Here is a 16296-nt window from a genome sequence, read left to right as displayed (position 1 = left end):
AATTACTTGATTCTTTGGCTTTACAAAAAAAACAAAAACAAAATAAATGAATGTTGCCAGTATTCACCAAAGGCTCACTTGTCTCTAACTCACTCTGCATGCACCAGGAGAAAAATCCAGTCTTTGGAATGATCCCTGATGAGCATTTAGACGTTAGCAAATATAAATTCTCAAGCAATTGTCTTTCTCAACAGTTTTGAAAGAGAAATCCCTCCAAAAAAAACAAAAACAAAATAAATGAATGTTGCCAGTATTCACCAAAGGCTCACTTGTCTCTAACTCACTCTGCATGCACCAGGAGAAAAATCCAGTCTTTGGAATGATCCCTGATGAGCATTTAGACGTTAGCAAATATAAATTCTCAAGCAATTGTCTTTCTCAACAGTTTTGAAAGAGAAATCCCTCCCCTGTCTTTAAAATCATGCCATGCAAGCGCTCCCGGATCAAAAGTGGGATTCATTACGCCTCTGCAGTGGAGTGTAGCTGTGTGGATAGGGAGTGATTTGTTTCTCCGCACATACCTCCAGTCTCTCTATGCGGTCTTTGAGCTGACTGATGGCCTGCTCCAGCTCATCCACTGCCCGTAGCGTGAGCACGTGGTCATGCGCAGACGCGGGGCTGTCCCGCACCATGACCCGCTCGGCTTGCGCCCCCTCTGCCGGGCTTTTGCCTCCCCATATACCCACAGCACCTCCCCGTCTGTCGGGGACGCCACCCCGACCCTTGAGCCCCTTCTCGCACTCGGATAGTTTGCTTGTCAGCTCCCTAATGGTCCGCTGGTCCGTTTGTATTTGCTCCTTTTGCTGCAAGACGGTCTGCCGGAGCTCGTCCGCGGTGGTGCGGAGGTAGCCCCAGTCTTCTCCCGCGTATAGCGACGGGTCGTCCGCTTGTTGCTGAAAGTTTTTCGGGTTGCACTCCCCGGCGGGGATCGGCGTGCATATGAGGCGACTGACGGCTGGGTCGTGTCCGGTCAGTCCAGTGACCCCGTCCGGACCGTCGAGCCCGATGTGAAAGGTCGGTGCCTCGGATCCGGGCACTTCAGAACCGTGGAGAGCACCCAAGGTTCCAGCCCTGGCCGCCGAGCCTCTGGTAGCTGGGGGCTGCGTCGCGCCAGTCGCGTACAGCGAGCGGTTGTCGGCTGCCGGCTGCCGTCGAGCCGCCTTGGTGGTTCCGGTGTGGACGGCCGCGATGATGCAGATAACGGCGCCGATGAAGGCCACCATGCCGGCGGCCAAAATGATCACGATGAACTTCAGGGTGGCGGCGAAGACGATCGACAATCAAAAAAAAATCTAATCATAACATCACCCCAGAAAAGAACGAGTACTTGAACGCAGCAGAAATCATCGACTTGATGTGTTTTGATATCGAGAACAAAGGAGCGAAAAAGAATTAGGGAGACTTTTCTGGACCGGCGCAGATAACGAGGACTTGAGAGCGCCTCAATGGAGTTATCATGGAGTCCACAGAAAGCATCCGAGTATAGTGTGTTACTGTTCCACCTCCTCCGTGCATGTGCGCAACGCGCATGTCCTCACCGTTCAGACATCATCCAGCTTGGTGAGAACAACTAAGGCAAAGTGAGGGAAGCGTTTTCGATGCACTTAACTCTGCGCGACATTCCCGCAGTATTCTTTAACTGATGTGCACTCGCAAAATTTGGTGGTGTTTTTTTATGAACACAATTAGAATAACGCTCTTGTCTGATAGATGTTTTTTTTTAATTATTCCAAATCGCACAGGCAACATAACACATTAAAAAAATTCATACAATTTGAAGAAAAAATTAGTATTAGAAGAGAGATATTTGAAATCAACAAAGACACAATGTCCTCCTGCCTCGGCTCAGCCACTTGTTGCTAGGCAGAATTCATAGAACACATGTTACAGCTGCAGCTGTTGTGAAAGCGCTCTAGAAATCTGGTTCTTTTCCCCTGTGCAATTTTCATGAAGAATTAGCATTGACGCTGCACTGTGTCCAACATAAAATGCATTTTCAAAGCTGAACACAGTGCCCTCTGATGAGCGCCCCCCACCCCCAGTCCTTCATTCAGTGTCTCCATCGATGAAACAGTCAGGAATTGAACACGGCAGGGGCAGGCTAAGGGATTTTTCTTTTGCTTCACTGCAATGAATGGGTTTCCTGCATGCGGCCTTCCTAGTTATATCTGTAGTATCCCACACTCACTGTGTCTCATCATTTGTAGCTCAGCTTCACATTACAGGCATATACTCTATATACTGTGTGGGCAAATGTGCATGGCTATAAATCAAGCTCAAGGTTCCCAGTGGAGCAGCTCGAGAGCAATGGACATGGTAGAATGATGACCCCGGTGATGCGTGGTGAGTGTCTTTGTGCGTGTTGCACGATTCAGACCCGGTGCTATTAGTGAAGTCATTAAATCTGACACACGCACACACAGCCAAGTACTAATACATGTCAATCTTCACTTGAACATGTATACACACACTCACAAGCACACGATCATAGTCAAAATACATTTTCGTGCTATAATAAAGAGACAGGATGAACAGAATAAACATTCATAGAATAGAGGGAAGAGAGGGAAGAAGCAAAGACATTTATTTCCAAGGTGCGTGCACAGATGCGGTATGGGGGAGATGTCTGCAGCAGAAAATAGCTTGCTCGAACACTAGAACAGTAACAGGGATGACTAAGTACTCCATTAGAGATGGATTACTGGAGCCTGACATTTCCACCAGCTATTTTTTTATGCATATTTCTGTGGGATATTGAAATGACATGAGTGACGATCGAACATCTCTGGCCTTAATGCAGACAGCACTAAAGTTGGAATCTTTAAATCATTGCTTTTAATCACATTCCAAATGTAATTGTTATTTTAAACATTTGAATTCCACTAAGTTTTGGATTGTAAAGACTAACCTGGGAGAAGCACGTGAAATGTTTGCGCAAAGTTCGTAAACACAATACACTGTGCATGATTCCAGAAGTGATGGAAAAAGGCAGTAAGAGGGTCTTTAGTTGCTAATTTTCTGTACATCTCCATTCATCCAGCTCATCATTTCCATTTGTAGCTTGGATTGTCACATTTTTTTGTGTTCAATTTGTTTTGTTTATCTTCGTGGAAGTGCTCATAGGGTTTCTCTCATGCAAACATGTCCTGCATAAATTTGCCCTCGATTTTTTTTATGTGAAACTCTATTCTGCTTTTATGATTTCGCTCCCTGTGCCATAAAGCTGTATGATTTGTTAATGATCATTCTTTTTGAGCTCGTCAATTAAAAGTACTGACAAGTGAAAGGATATTAGGCAGCCTTTTTATTAGAATGCTGCTTAAAATTCTTCTCATGTTACCCAGTTGGGTTTTAATGCCACCTAGTGTACGAGCCAACAGCGCCATCTCAGTCTGACAACCTCCGCCTATAATTTATGAAACCATAAATAATGAATTCAGTAATCAAAGCTTCCACATTTTCCTTCCTCGTTTCCTCTTTTGAGTTGAACGTGTCATTACTCATCAGCACAGTGTTGCTCTAATGACGATAGATTATATTGAGCCATTAGAGATGCAGGAATATGCTGTGTCATAATACGGGGAAAGGGGAACATTTTTAATGAAATCTTGAACGCACCCTGAGCCACTCTTTCCAATTCAGACTTTGATATAAAAATCTGCTCTGTTTAGTGTTTGTTTTGAAGACCAACTCGGCACCAAAATACATGAGCTTCTGTGACAAATTGGGTCCGCTTAAGTCAGATTAATAAAAACAATAACTTGTCACTAGCTTGGAGGGGGAAGTGCTTCGCATGTCTGCCTCGAAGGGTGTTTTTCCAGTTTGTTTGTTTTTTTTTTTTTTTTTTTGTTGCAAAATTTAACATAGGATATTCGCAATTTTTTTTTTTTGCAAAATTTAACATAGGATATTCGCCAGTATGCAGCCTTCAAGTCCTTCCATTATAACAAATATCCTTAACTGAAATATTCTCTTTGTGACTTACAAGCAACGGTAGAGTTCATCCGGCAGTTCACAATGCAAATGCCTGTTTATTTGCGCGTTTATTTGCTTTGAAAATCGTTTCAAATGGTACCACACAGAGCACACCTTGCATATAGGAAATGGACACACACGCATCTATCCCGGTGTTTAATTCCGCACACGTTACAGCAAACACTAAGTCACACTTTACAGGATATGCCATTGCGTTTTATGGCTGGGCCGTGTTTAATTATTTACCGTGCGGTACTCAAGTCGCAGCCGAGTCTATTAACAACAACCCGAGCAGCCTCCTGCGCTTGCTCTGTCCGTTCCATTCAACTTTGTGGCCTGGATGAGTTAAGACTTGGATGCTCTCACGGGATTTCATTGGCAGTCGCACAAAGGGTGGATATTAAACATGTCTGCGGTGAACAGTGAGCAGCTACATCGATCAACCTTGGGGATTTACTCAGTAAGTAGCTTTTTGTCGTCGAAAAGTTCTTTGTTTCAAGTTAACTTGATTGTCAAATGTGCTCTATGTGCAACATACGGCACAGATGAAATTTCTTTCCTCTCAACCACAGGAGAGAGAGGAGCCGCTGCGGGTGCCCGCGTCGCCATCAACAGAACCGTTAACATAAAATGACAAAAAAATAATAATTTGAACTCGTTTTAAGAACTTTCAGCTTCACCCCCTGAGAAGAAAATATCATGAAATTGTACTCTCGATGTGACTCCATACAAAACTTTGTCACTCAACAATCAAGATCTTTATGTTTCTTATTTGTCATATTTTTTGGGTTTGGTTTCTTCGACAGAGCTTGATGGAAGAATTCAACCCTGGCCTGCAAAAACTCGTGTCACTGGGACACAGCTATGTGCGAGCTTTCCAAGGTAAGACGGAGGCAAAAGAGAACTCATGTGAAAGGGGTCTTGGGGGGCAGGGGGGGTGGGGTCAAGTTTGAATTTCTCACTCACTTCCTGTGTCCTCTTGTGTGTGCTGTTCACACCCCTTCGTTTATTAGTGCTGTAAACTAAACAAACTGTCACATCAGCCGGCTGTTTCAGGAAACCTCATTCCAAAGTCCATATTTGTTGGGGCTTTTGTAGCGCCGTTGTGTTTGCTGTTGCGGGCCTGTATCCAGGGCGTGTGGAGTTGTTATTATTACGTTAACAAGAATCAACAACGACGTTTCTTGCCCCTGACAGGGAAGAAAAAAAAAGATTGTATATTTAACGTTTTACAGTTGATATAAAAAAGTCTGCAAGCCCCATTTCAAATTGGTGATCTTAAAAAAAAAAAAAAGAGAGAGAGACTCAGTTAAATCAAAAATATGTCGTCCTCCATTAATGTGACCTATAACCTCTACTCCTCAAGTGGGGGGAAAAAAAGAAATACATGATAAATATTCCAGCAAGCACAAGTGAGGCCGATGCCTTATTTCTCCCACTTTCTTCTAAATATCGAACTATTTATTCACATGAACACCTTCTGAACGCTTTCAAACTTCTGCCAATGCTGGGAAAGGTAATTTCACATGATACGTGTTTTTCAGCTCTGGCTGTAAAAAGCGAGGCTTACTTCACTGCACTTTCACAGATGGGCGAGCAGGCCTTCCACACCATGTCCTCACGTTCCATAGGTAAGGGGAAGCATGCCAAACCAAGAGCTTTTTTTTTTTTTCCCGCACTATTAATAAAATGTGAATGTCACAACTTTGACATGATGTTTTGCACTTTTCTTGAAGGAGATGTTCTGATTCAGATTGCCGAGAGCCAAAAGAAACTCACCTTGGAGCTCGAAGGAGTAGTAAGTGACATGATTCATTCATCTCTCTTTCACAAAGTTTTGGAGACAATTGTAAAATGATTGTGAGGGTTTTATTGCACGTCAACATTCACTGCGTACTGTGTGTATGTGTGTGTGTGTGTGTGTGTGTCATCCCAGTTCCGCTGGTTCACGGAGGACATTCTTCACGAGATGGACAATAACGTTAGACTGGACCAAGATTACATATCCGTGAGTGAGACTCGTGTCGAGGCATCTTCGGAAATGAAAACGCTTCAAGAACACATCGAGAAAGTCACCCGCCGTCTTTCCATTGTTGAGATGGCGATGATCGTCAAGTGCCTCAACGGATGCATCTCTGTGTCTGACAGGGCAGCAGAGAACAATATGAGATGAGTGTCTTTAGTCAGGCAGCAGTTATGGAGAGACAGCCAAGGCGTGGAGCGAACAAGGTTTGTCATTCGGCACTGTATTAAATACCGGGACTGTACTGACCCATTTATAGTGGGGGACACGTTTTAGAACTGCCCGCTGGAGGCCATTCCAGTGTTTATTTAGGTCTGCTGTTTTTCTTGTCAACCATGTGTCTGGTCAGGAGGCCGCTGAGCATCTGCGCTTCCTTCGGGAAAGTCATAGCGAGGCTCTCAAAGAGGAAGAGAGAAGATATCGCTTCCTGGCTGAGAAACACTGCGGCCTGATCCGGTCCATCTCCGGCCTTATGAATAAGGTACGCGTCTTGCTTCAAAATAGCATTCATGAAGACGTTATTTTATGGCTTGTGCTTTGGGGTTAGTGACTGCCGGTTCAGAATGGCTTTGCCTCAGGATGATCATGTAACTCATTTCAGTGAGTGTCAGGAAGACTAACAAGGACATGCTCAAAAGAGAATTCTCAATAAATGTCTCACGATGGTGTCAGCTACTATTCGTCTCTGTGGGGAAATTTGCCTCCTTTATAACGAGGGTCAAGCGCAGAGCAGGAGATTAGAAGATGACGGGCGATTCAGCATCTTGAGCAGGCTGCAGGAAAGGTCGCCTGTTTTCGACTTCCTCCTTTTTCTTTTCATCTCTTCCCAGCCTGTCAAACTGACAAGTCGAATTGGCACCTCCTCTGGTCCAGTGTGGCGAATACAGAACTAACTACATGTTTAAATGTGCAGTTATCATAATGGGGTTGTTTGAAAGATTGGCAAATAGGTAGAATATGTCTCAGATAAAATGGCCATTTACACTTACATTCCTGAAATAATGACAACTCTCAAGTAACAGAAAGATCATTGCACCTTTACCACAGTGCCTTTGTTGCCATCTGAAATAATTGTATCTCCAAGTCAAATCATCCGTGGGGAAACTGCTCATGCTTCAAAGGGCAAAAGCAATAAGCGAGAACTAATTACCCTCATTTACGGGGTTGGTGAGGTCATGTTCTACGCAGCAATGATACTTGTCAACTCTTTGGACATCTCCGCTCTTCATGCAAATGTGTTCGCCCGCGCTCTTCTCATGCTGGCTTTGTGTGCTAGAATGGAGGTGCTCTCCAGCAGAAAGCTGACTCCTGGAGAGAAGAGGTCAACGCTACCAGAGGACGGGATGCCATTCGGCCGCCGGGCCCGGAGAGCACTGTGAGTTCGTGGCGGAGCTGCTATGAGTCTGATCCACTGAGATTATCAAGCAAGGTTGGGGATTCGTGCCATGTCTGGGACATGATTGTGTTCCTAAGATGGAGCTGAGTAAAAAAACCCTCTCACATCAGTTTGGGTCTGTATCTCATTGAAGCACTGACAGAGGGGATAGATTGGTTTATTTTTGCTGCCGTAGTGCCCTCTAGTGGCATGACAAATCTCTCAATACTGTATATCTGTCACGGCGAAAACTTCAGATTGCAACGACAACGTTTTGTCTTGTCTTGAAACATTTAAATGACGACCGATGGTAAACATTTGCCTGGCAGCGTGTTGTTTTGAATGTTTCTCTTGTTGCTCATGCAGCCACAGGTAAGACAGGAGAACTGGAAGAACAGAGACGAGCAGCCTCTTGGCAACGTCCCATCAAGAGGTGAGAACTTGTCCCGAGAGCAGGAATTTGGAGTTCTTTCCAGAAAACTAGATCTACTTTCAATATAAGTGTATTCAAGTTAGTAAATGTAAATATGGTTCGATGGTTCAGGTGGAAATTAGTAGCAGAGCCAGGATCGACATCAATTTTAGCTATTGTGCTTCAACAAATATCCTCAGCGGCGTGCTTGATTCTTGATCTTTCCAGCTCCGTCCCCCCAGGGAAGTATGTATCGCTCTACATCTGAATCGGCGGGCGGTGCGGGAAGATCCACGAGGGCCCGGGTGGCCCATCAGCCGGTTGGCTCCAATCCAACCCTGCTGCACTTTGCCAGGGGAGAGATGATTACCGTGCTGGTCCAGCAGCCGAAAAACGGCTGGTTGTACGGCCGTGCAGCTGGCAACAATTCACGGTGAGTGAAGTCCCTTTCCTGGGTGCAATGTGTGTGGGTGTGCTCGCCAGCTGCTGCATTAAGTGCAGCTATGCAATCGAATGAGATCCGGAATAATTTCAAATCCTACGCAAATCTGTTGAAGTGACGTGTTTGTCATTGTCATTCCAGTGGTGGGGGACACTGTATAAATCAGAACCCAATACTATTTTTTTTACATATCTATTTTGTGGACAGACTGTGTGTTTCCAGTATTTATTTTTTTTTTCATTTCATCAACACCGTCAGCCACAGCATCAACACCAATATTCTTTCTTCTATTTTCAGTCAGGGGTGGTTCCCGGCCTCCTATGTGGAAGAAGTGGACGACCTTCGTTTGCAAGCTGACATCGGGTAAACACACATATGCTGGAAAAAAAAAAAAAAACTAAACTGAATGTGGTATTCTTTAGTTTTAATTTTTTTTTTAAAACACCAACAACAACAGATTTCATCGATGATTGCAAGGTTTCCATTTAGAATTCAGTTTGCAGCCTCCTCATCTGCGGGGAAATTCAGCCTCATTAGCCTCAGTCAAATGGGAATCTTTTTTTAATCACTTGGAGAGTGTCAGATGGACCAACTTTGATCTGTCCGTATCAATCCATTACAAGTTGAAACGTGACCGGATATAATAAAACTTTGAGGATAATCAAGGGCATCAGTGAGTGCTCAAAGTATTGTTCTTACAGAGAGAGAGAGCCCTGGAACTCTTTTTTTGTCCATTACTTCTACAGTCGATGTTGATGGATCTTTTTGTTATGAATTATGAACATATGTAGCCGCACCCCTGTTGACTTAAGAGTTCCTTCCATACAGACTAGTTTTACTGCTTTCCTCCAGGCCAACCTCTTTTTTTTTTTTCTTTGGGACCAATAATCAGGGCTGGAGTAATAACATGAGCCATTTAAGATATTTGGGTGACCCAACGCCTTGAGGAACACCACTACGAACGCTTGGCTAAAAACACTCATTATCGACGGTTAGCATGGGTTGGTATGGGAACTTCTTGCCCACTTTTCAACTTCTATTTTCAGCGCTGTTGAAATCAGGGAGTTTTGAGAGCGCCGTTTTATGTCTTGTAAATGAGCTTACCCTTTATATTTAACATGCATGTCTTTTCAGTAGTTCCGCTCCCCGGGCAAGAAACAACAGCAGTGTGAGTAGCCGCACGGACGTGCCAGGAAGAAACACGCCACCTCCGCCACCTCCACCTCTGCTATCGCAGTCTTCAAAGAAATCCTCTCAAATTCAAACCGGCGCATCGGACAAGACAACGGAGTCGAATCCAGAAAAAAAGGTACGGGATCGAACAATAAATGATTGCATGTATTTGAAGTTGATGTCAATGTAGGTCCTCTCTCGTGATTTGGTGTTGAGGCCAGCAGAAATGGCCAAACGGGTCAAATTTTGCTTTGTCAAGGCTTTTGTTGCAATGTGCTCCTCTGTCCAGCAGGGGCACTGTGGTAAAGTGCTTTTCTCCATGTCACCGCATCCCTCTTTCTGGTGGATGCAGGGTGGAAGCTCCAGCTGCTGACAGTGTATGAGTGAGGACACGTGTGTGTGTGTGTGTGTGTGTGTGTGTGTGTGTGTGTGTGTGTGCGTGTGTGTGTGTGGCGCTGAGTGTGTGTGTGTGTGGGTGTGTGTGTGTGTGTGTGTGTGTGTGTGTGTGTGTGTGTGTGTGTGTGTGTGTGTGTGTGTATACCATTAGATCAGAATGAAATTTTTAGTACTTTCAAGACATGCAGTTGTGTGGGAATGCGCATGTTTGTGCGCGTGCGACATGACCCCCTCGCTGCCCATCTTTAAAAGTTGTCATGGAACTCATTTTTATTCTTTGGCTTTTGACTCCGCATGGACTTGATTTTTTTGTTTTGCCGTGTACTGTCTTCATTATTCATTTCTTGTTTTCTTCTTTTATTTATGGATTCTTTTTGCTTCATGTACAGCACTTTCTAGACAGTGGTGGTTGTTTTAAAGTGCTCTATAAATACAGTTGAGTTGAGACACAACCTTTGTACAAGCAATGTGCAAGAGAATGAAGTGAACCGGTCAAGAAGTCAGTTGGCTCAAACTCCCCTCTCCCGCTCCTTCCGCCCAGTGAAAGTGCAATTTTTTTCACTCACTCACCCTTTTCTTTTTTTTTTCTACAGCGCTCCCAGTCACACGGATCAAGACCGGAACTCTTTCCGAGGTAAGAAAAAAAAAAGTCTGCACAGGTTCCTCATCAGAGAGATTCACCATGCATAAATCTTGAACCCAATCGCCACGGCGCTGCTCTTAATGTGTTTGTCTTAAAACAATTTCATTTTTAAGCAACATAACTACATTGGCTCATCTTAAGGGTTAAAAAAAAAGTTGTACATGTAGTAGGAGCCCCAGTGCTGCTGCTTTAACGCTTCTCCTTTCTTCTCTCTATCTTGAAGGGGCACGAACCCATTTGCAACAATTAAGTTGAAGCCCACATCCACCAATGACAGATCAGCGCCTCGTCTTTATCGCTAATGCCATTTAGTTTACAGAATAATGAACTGCGGTTGACCATTGTCCGCTCTCGATGTCTTTTATTTGACACCTGTTCATACTTCATGTAAATATATTCTTCGATCTACACTCTGTTCACGTGTTGATGTTTTGTTAAGATAACATATGATACCCTTTATTTTTTCTCACAATGGAGAAATTCACAATCTATAGCAACAAAATTTTGGAGGGAAGAAAGTAGAAAGAAAACATGAAGTATTTGAATGCACAAATGTTGTTGAATGAATCATTATGCAGAGGTCCTATTCTGGGATACTTCAATCCTATGAGAACTCTGTTTCCACTGTTGCACTTCCATTTCTTTTGATTGCTGTGTACAAATGGGTAAATGTGAACCAAAGCCATTCGTCAAAACTGCATCATCTGTAATTTCCCACAGGGGGCAGCACCACAATCCCGACAATAAATTTAGACTAACGTGTAGTAAACGTACAATGTAATTCCCAATTTTGGGCTGGATTACAAATCTCAAAAAAAAAAATTGTTGGGTGTTATCTTTATGGTGTTAAAAATGGCGAGCCCTCAAATTCCAGGAAATAGTCTCTGCACTTGTTGCCAAGTAGCTGTCAGCGTTCTCTTTAGTGTTTCATTACCGTTGCACCATGGCACCGCTTTGCGTTTCTTCACCAGCCTAATGTTCTCAACCGAGCAGAAATTGGAAAATCAAAGCCGTGCTCAAAGTTAATGACGCCTCGGAGACATCATTTACCATCTTAAATATCTCCAATAATTGCGTGATAATTGCACAATCAACGGTATTAACGACGATTAATTTGTCATGACAAAAATGAAATGTGACCATTTCCCAATAAACGGTGTTCATTGAAGGGCCATTTTAACATTTGTATCATTTTGTGTTGTCTTCCTCTGGTGACGCCACCGTGTCAATCAAATAGTTTCCGTGCCGCTCGTCTTGATACGACTGGACTCTCCGTTTATTTGCTCAGGCAGTAAATTGGCCTACAAAAGAAGATCCCACGTTGTCTATTTGGCTGTTCCGTTGGGGATGCTTAACCCAAATTGAACCTCAGTGTGAATCCAATTGTGTTAATGGCTTCAAAGTACGGTTCTGTTAAATTAGCCCCGCACCTCTGGTACATTTGATGATATTATGGGTTTGTTTTTATGTGGTGCCCTTCTCCGGCTCTTTGAAGTGCATCGCTTTATACTTTATGATGTTGCTTTCCACTTGGTCTCATTGAGGAAGAAATGAAAAAAAAAAAAAACGGGGTAAAATCACATCCAATGATTAGGCAAACAGAAAAGTCACATTTGTCTTCATTTTATTCATATTTATTTTTCATTCACAGCTTTACCACTTTCTTCTTATGGCATGACAATAATACATCTCATTACTAGATGGATGGCTGAATCCAATGTTCATTTTTGGGGGTGGGCGCAAACGGCTGAGAAAATTAAAATGATAAGAAAGATAAATAAGAGGGATGAAGCACAGAGGGGAAAATAGGTCTCGCTTGTTATCTCTTCACATATCTACTTTGCTTTATAATGCAAGGTCTAGTCCTGCGGGCGTGTTTTTATTCTCTCTACATAAGCGCAAACAAGAATAGTTGGTGGAAAAAGGAGAAGATGGATTGAATGCACGTGGCTGTGGGGCATCACAGAAGTGTGTGAGTGTGCGTGTGCGGGTGTGGGTGTGGGTGTGTGTGTGTGTGTGTGTGTGTGCATGTGTGGACGCGTGCCCGTGTGTGTTTGGGTGTTGGAGGTTTATTGTGCAGTCAAAAGGATGGAGGCCATAGGGTTAGGATGCGGCGATGGTCAGGAGGTCTTTTCGGGTCAATTCAATCTTCACAGGTGCCTATTCTTTCACAAGGGCGATAAACTCTGAAAGAGAAGTGGGTCCAGGAGGGCCCGGGTGGCCCACCAGCCGGTTGGCTCCAATCCAACCCTGCTGCACTTTGCCAGGGGAGAGATGATTACCGTGCTGGTCCAGCAGCCGAAAAACGGCTGGTTGTACGGCCGTGCAGCTGGCAACAATTCACGGTGAGTGAAGTCCCTTTCCTGGGTGCAATGTGTGTGGGTGTGCTCGCCAGCTGCTGCATTAAGTGCAGCTATGCAATCGAATGAGATCCGGAATAATTTCAAATCCTACGCAAATCTGTTGAAGTGACGTGTTTGTCATTGTCATTCCAGTGGTGGGGGACACTGTATAAATCAGAACCCAATACTATTTTTTTTACATATCTATTTTGTGGACAGACTGTGTGTTTCCAGTATTTATTTTTTTTTTCATTTCATCAACACCGTCAGCCACAGCATCAACACCAATATTCTTTCTTCTATTTTCAGTCAGGGGTGGTTCCCGGCCTCCTATGTGGAAGAAGTGGACGACCTTCGTTTGCAAGCTGACATCGGGTAAACACACATATGCTGGAAAAAAAAAAAAAAACTAAACTGAATGTGGTATTCTTTAGTTTTAATTTTTTTTTTAAAACACCAACAACAACAGATTTCATCGATGATTGCAAGGTTTCCATTTAGAATTCAGTTTGCAGCCTCCTCATCTGCGGGGAAATTCAGCCTCATTAGCCTCAGTCAAATGGGAATCTTTTTTTAATCACTTGGAGAGTGTCAGATGGACCAACTTTGATCTGTCCGTATCAATCCATTACAAGTTGAAACGTGACCGGATATAATAAAACTTTGAGGATAATCAAGGGCATCAGTGAGTGCTCAAAGTATTGTTCTTACAGAGAGAGAGAGCCCTGGAACTCTTTTTTTGTCCATTACTTCTACAGTCGATGTTGATGGATCTTTTTGTTATGAATTATGAACATATGTAGCCGCACCCCTGTTGACTTAAGAGTTCCTTCCATACAGACTAGTTTTACTGCTTTCCTCCAGGCCAACCTCTTTTTTTTTTTTCTTTGGGACCAATAATCAGGGCTGGAGTAATAACATGAGCCATTTAAGATATTTGGGTGACCCAACGCCTTGAGGAACACCACTACGAACGCTTGGCTAAAAACACTCATTATCGACGGTTAGCATGGGTTGGTATGGGAACTTCTTGCCCACTTTTCAACTTCTATTTTCAGCGCTGTTGAAATCAGGGAGTTTTGAGAGCGCCGTTTTATGTCTTGTAAATGAGCTTACCCTTTATATTTAACATGCATGTCTTTTCAGTAGTTCCGCTCCCCGGGCAAGAAACAACAGCAGTGTGAGTAGCCGCACGGACGTGCCAGGAAGAAACACGCCACCTCCGCCACCTCCACCTCTGCTATCGCAGTCTTCAAAGAAATCCTCTCAAATTCAAACCGGCGCATCGGACAAGACAACGGAGTCGAATCCAGAAAAAAAGGTACGGGATCGAACAATAAATGATTGCATGTATTTGAAGTTGATGTCAATGTAGGTCCTCTCTCGTGATTTGGTGTTGAGGCCAGCAGAAATGGCCAAACGGGTCAAATTTTGCTTTGTCAAGGCTTTTGTTGCAATGTGCTCCTCTGTCCAGCAGGGGCACTGTGGTAAAGTGCTTTTCTCCATGTCACCGCATCCCTCTTTCTGGTGGATGCAGGGTGGAAGCTCCAGCTGCTGACAGTGTATGAGTGAGGACCTGTGTGTGTGTGTGTGTGTGTGTGTGTGTGTGTGTGTGTGTGTGTGTGTGTGTGTGTGTGTATACCATTAGATGAGAATGAAATTTTTAGTACTTTCAAGACATGCAGTTGTGTGGGAATGCGCATGTTTGTGCGCGTGCGACATGACCCCCTCGCTGCCCATCTTTAAAAGTTGTCATGGAACTCGTGTGTGTGTGTGTGTGTGTGTGTGTGTATACCATTAGATCAGAATGAAATTTTTAGTACTTTCAAGACATGCAGTTGTGTGGGAATGCGCATGTTTGTGCGCGTGCGACATGACCCCCTCGCTGCCCATCTTTAAAAGTTGTCATGGAACTCATTTTTATTCTTTGGCTTTTGACTCCGCATGGACTTGATTTTTTTGTTTTGCCGTGTACTGTCTTCATTATTCATTTCTTGTTTTCTTCTTTTATTTATGGATTCTTTTTGCTTCATGTACAGCACTTTCTAGACAGTGGTGGTTGTTTTAAAGTGCTCTATAAATACAGTTGAGTTGAGACACAACCTTTGTACAAGCAATGTGCAAGAGAATGAAGTGAACCGGTCAAGAAGTCAGTTGGCTCAAACTCCCCTCTCCCGCTCCTTCCACCCAGTGAAAGTGCAATTTTTTTCACTCACTCACCCTTTTCTTTTTTTTTTCTACAGCGCTCCCAGTCACACGGATCAAGACCGGAACTCTTTCCGAGGTAAGAAAAAAAAAAGTCTGCACAGGTTCCTCATCAGAGAGATTCACCATGCATAAATCTTGAACCCAATCGCCACGGCGCTGCTCTTAATGTGTTTGTCTTAAAACAATTTCATTTTTAAGCAACATAACTACATTGGCTCATCTTAAGGGTTAAAAAAAAAGTTGTACATGTAGTAGGAGCCCCAGTGCTGCTGCTTTAACGCTTCTCCTTTCTTCTCTCTATCTTGAAGGGGCACGAACCCATTTGCAACAATTAAGTTGAAGCCCACATCCACCAATGACAGATCAGCGCCTCGTCTTTATCGCTAATGCCATTTAGTTTACAGAATAATGAACTGCGGTTGACCATTGTCCGCTCTCGATGTCTTTTATTTGACACCTGTTCATACTTCATGTAAATATATTCTTCGATCTACACTCTGTTCACGTGTTGATGTTTTGTTAAGATAACATATGATACCCTTTATTTTTTCTCACAATGGAGAAATTCACAATCTATAGCAACAAAATTTTGGAGGGAAGAAAGTAGAAAGAAAACATGAAGTATTTGAATGCACAAATGTTGTTGAATGAATCATTATGCAGAGGTCCTATTCTGGGATACTTCAATCCTATGAGAACTCTGTTTCCACTGTTGCACTTCCATTTCTTTTGATTGCTGTGTACAAATGGGTAAATGTGAACCAAAGCCATTCGTCAAAACTGCATCATCTGTAATTTCCCACAGGGGGCAGCACCACAATCCCGACAATAAATTTAGACTAACGTGTAGTAAACGTACAATGTAATTCCCAATTTTGGGCTGGATTACAAATCTCAAAAAAAAAAATTGTTGGGTGTTATCTTTATGGTGTTAAAAATGGCGAGCCCTCAAATTCCAGGAAATAGTCTCTGCACTTGTTGCCAAGTAGCTGTCAGCGTTCTCTTTAGTGTTTCATTACCGTTGCACCATGGCACCGCTTTGCGTTTCTTCACCAGCCTAATGTTCTCAACCGAGCAGAAATTGGAAAATCAAAGCCGTGCTCAAAGTTAATGACGCCTCGGAGACATCATTTACCATCTTAAATATCTCCAATAATTGCGTGATAATTGCACAATCAACGGTATTAACGACGATTAATTTGTCATGACAAAAATGAAATGTGACCATTTCCCAATAAACGGTGTTCATTGAAGGGCCATTTTAACATTTGTATCATTTTGTGTTGTCTTCCTCTGGTGACGCCACC

The 16296-nt window shown here is 43.4% G+C and overlaps 2 protein-coding genes across 4 annotated transcripts in view; one reads left to right on the top strand and one right to left on the bottom strand.

Annotated features, from left to right (window-relative positions):
- nptxra (neuronal pentraxin receptor a) overlaps positions 1–1529 on the bottom strand; it is a 9533-nt gene extending 8004 nt beyond the window's left edge. For 2 of the 3 annotated variants that reach the window (XM_019877376.1, XM_019877377.1), the window contains exon 1: positions 522–1529. In XM_019877376.1, the coding sequence (XP_019732935.1) occupies positions 522–1223 (702 nt within the window). In that variant the 5' untranslated portion in view covers positions 1224–1529. The remainder of the gene's footprint in view (positions 1–521) is intronic. The other variant, XM_019877375.1, reaches the window with a different exon arrangement.
- Positions 1530–4241: 2712 nt separating this feature from the next.
- On the top strand, positions 4242–16252 carry baiap2l2a (BAR/IMD domain containing adaptor protein 2 like 2a). Its single transcript, XM_019877340.1, has 19 exons — positions 4242–4435; positions 4782–4857; positions 5520–5606; positions 5712–5773; positions 5912–5983; positions 6124–6204; positions 6348–6479; positions 7275–7373; positions 7740–7806; positions 8014–8218; positions 8525–8590; positions 9362–9536; positions 10390–10430; positions 10663–10738; positions 12633–12784; positions 13091–13156; positions 13928–14102; positions 15025–15065; positions 15298–16252. Exons 1-19 carry the CDS (start codon positions 4382–4384, stop codon positions 15374–15376), a joined length of 1806 nt encoding a protein of 601 aa, XP_019732899.1. The 5' UTR covers positions 4242–4381; the 3' UTR covers positions 15377–16252.
- Positions 16253–16296: the final 44 nt, after the last annotated feature.

The sequence above is a fragment of the Hippocampus comes genome, unplaced genomic scaffold (genome assembly GCF_001891065.2).
Source record: "Hippocampus comes isolate QL1 unplaced genomic scaffold, H_comes_QL1_v1.1 scaffold193, whole genome shotgun sequence".
NCBI lineage: Eukaryota > Metazoa > Chordata > Actinopteri > Syngnathiformes > Syngnathidae > Hippocampus > Hippocampus comes.
This window is presented reverse-complemented; position numbering and strand designations above follow the sequence as displayed.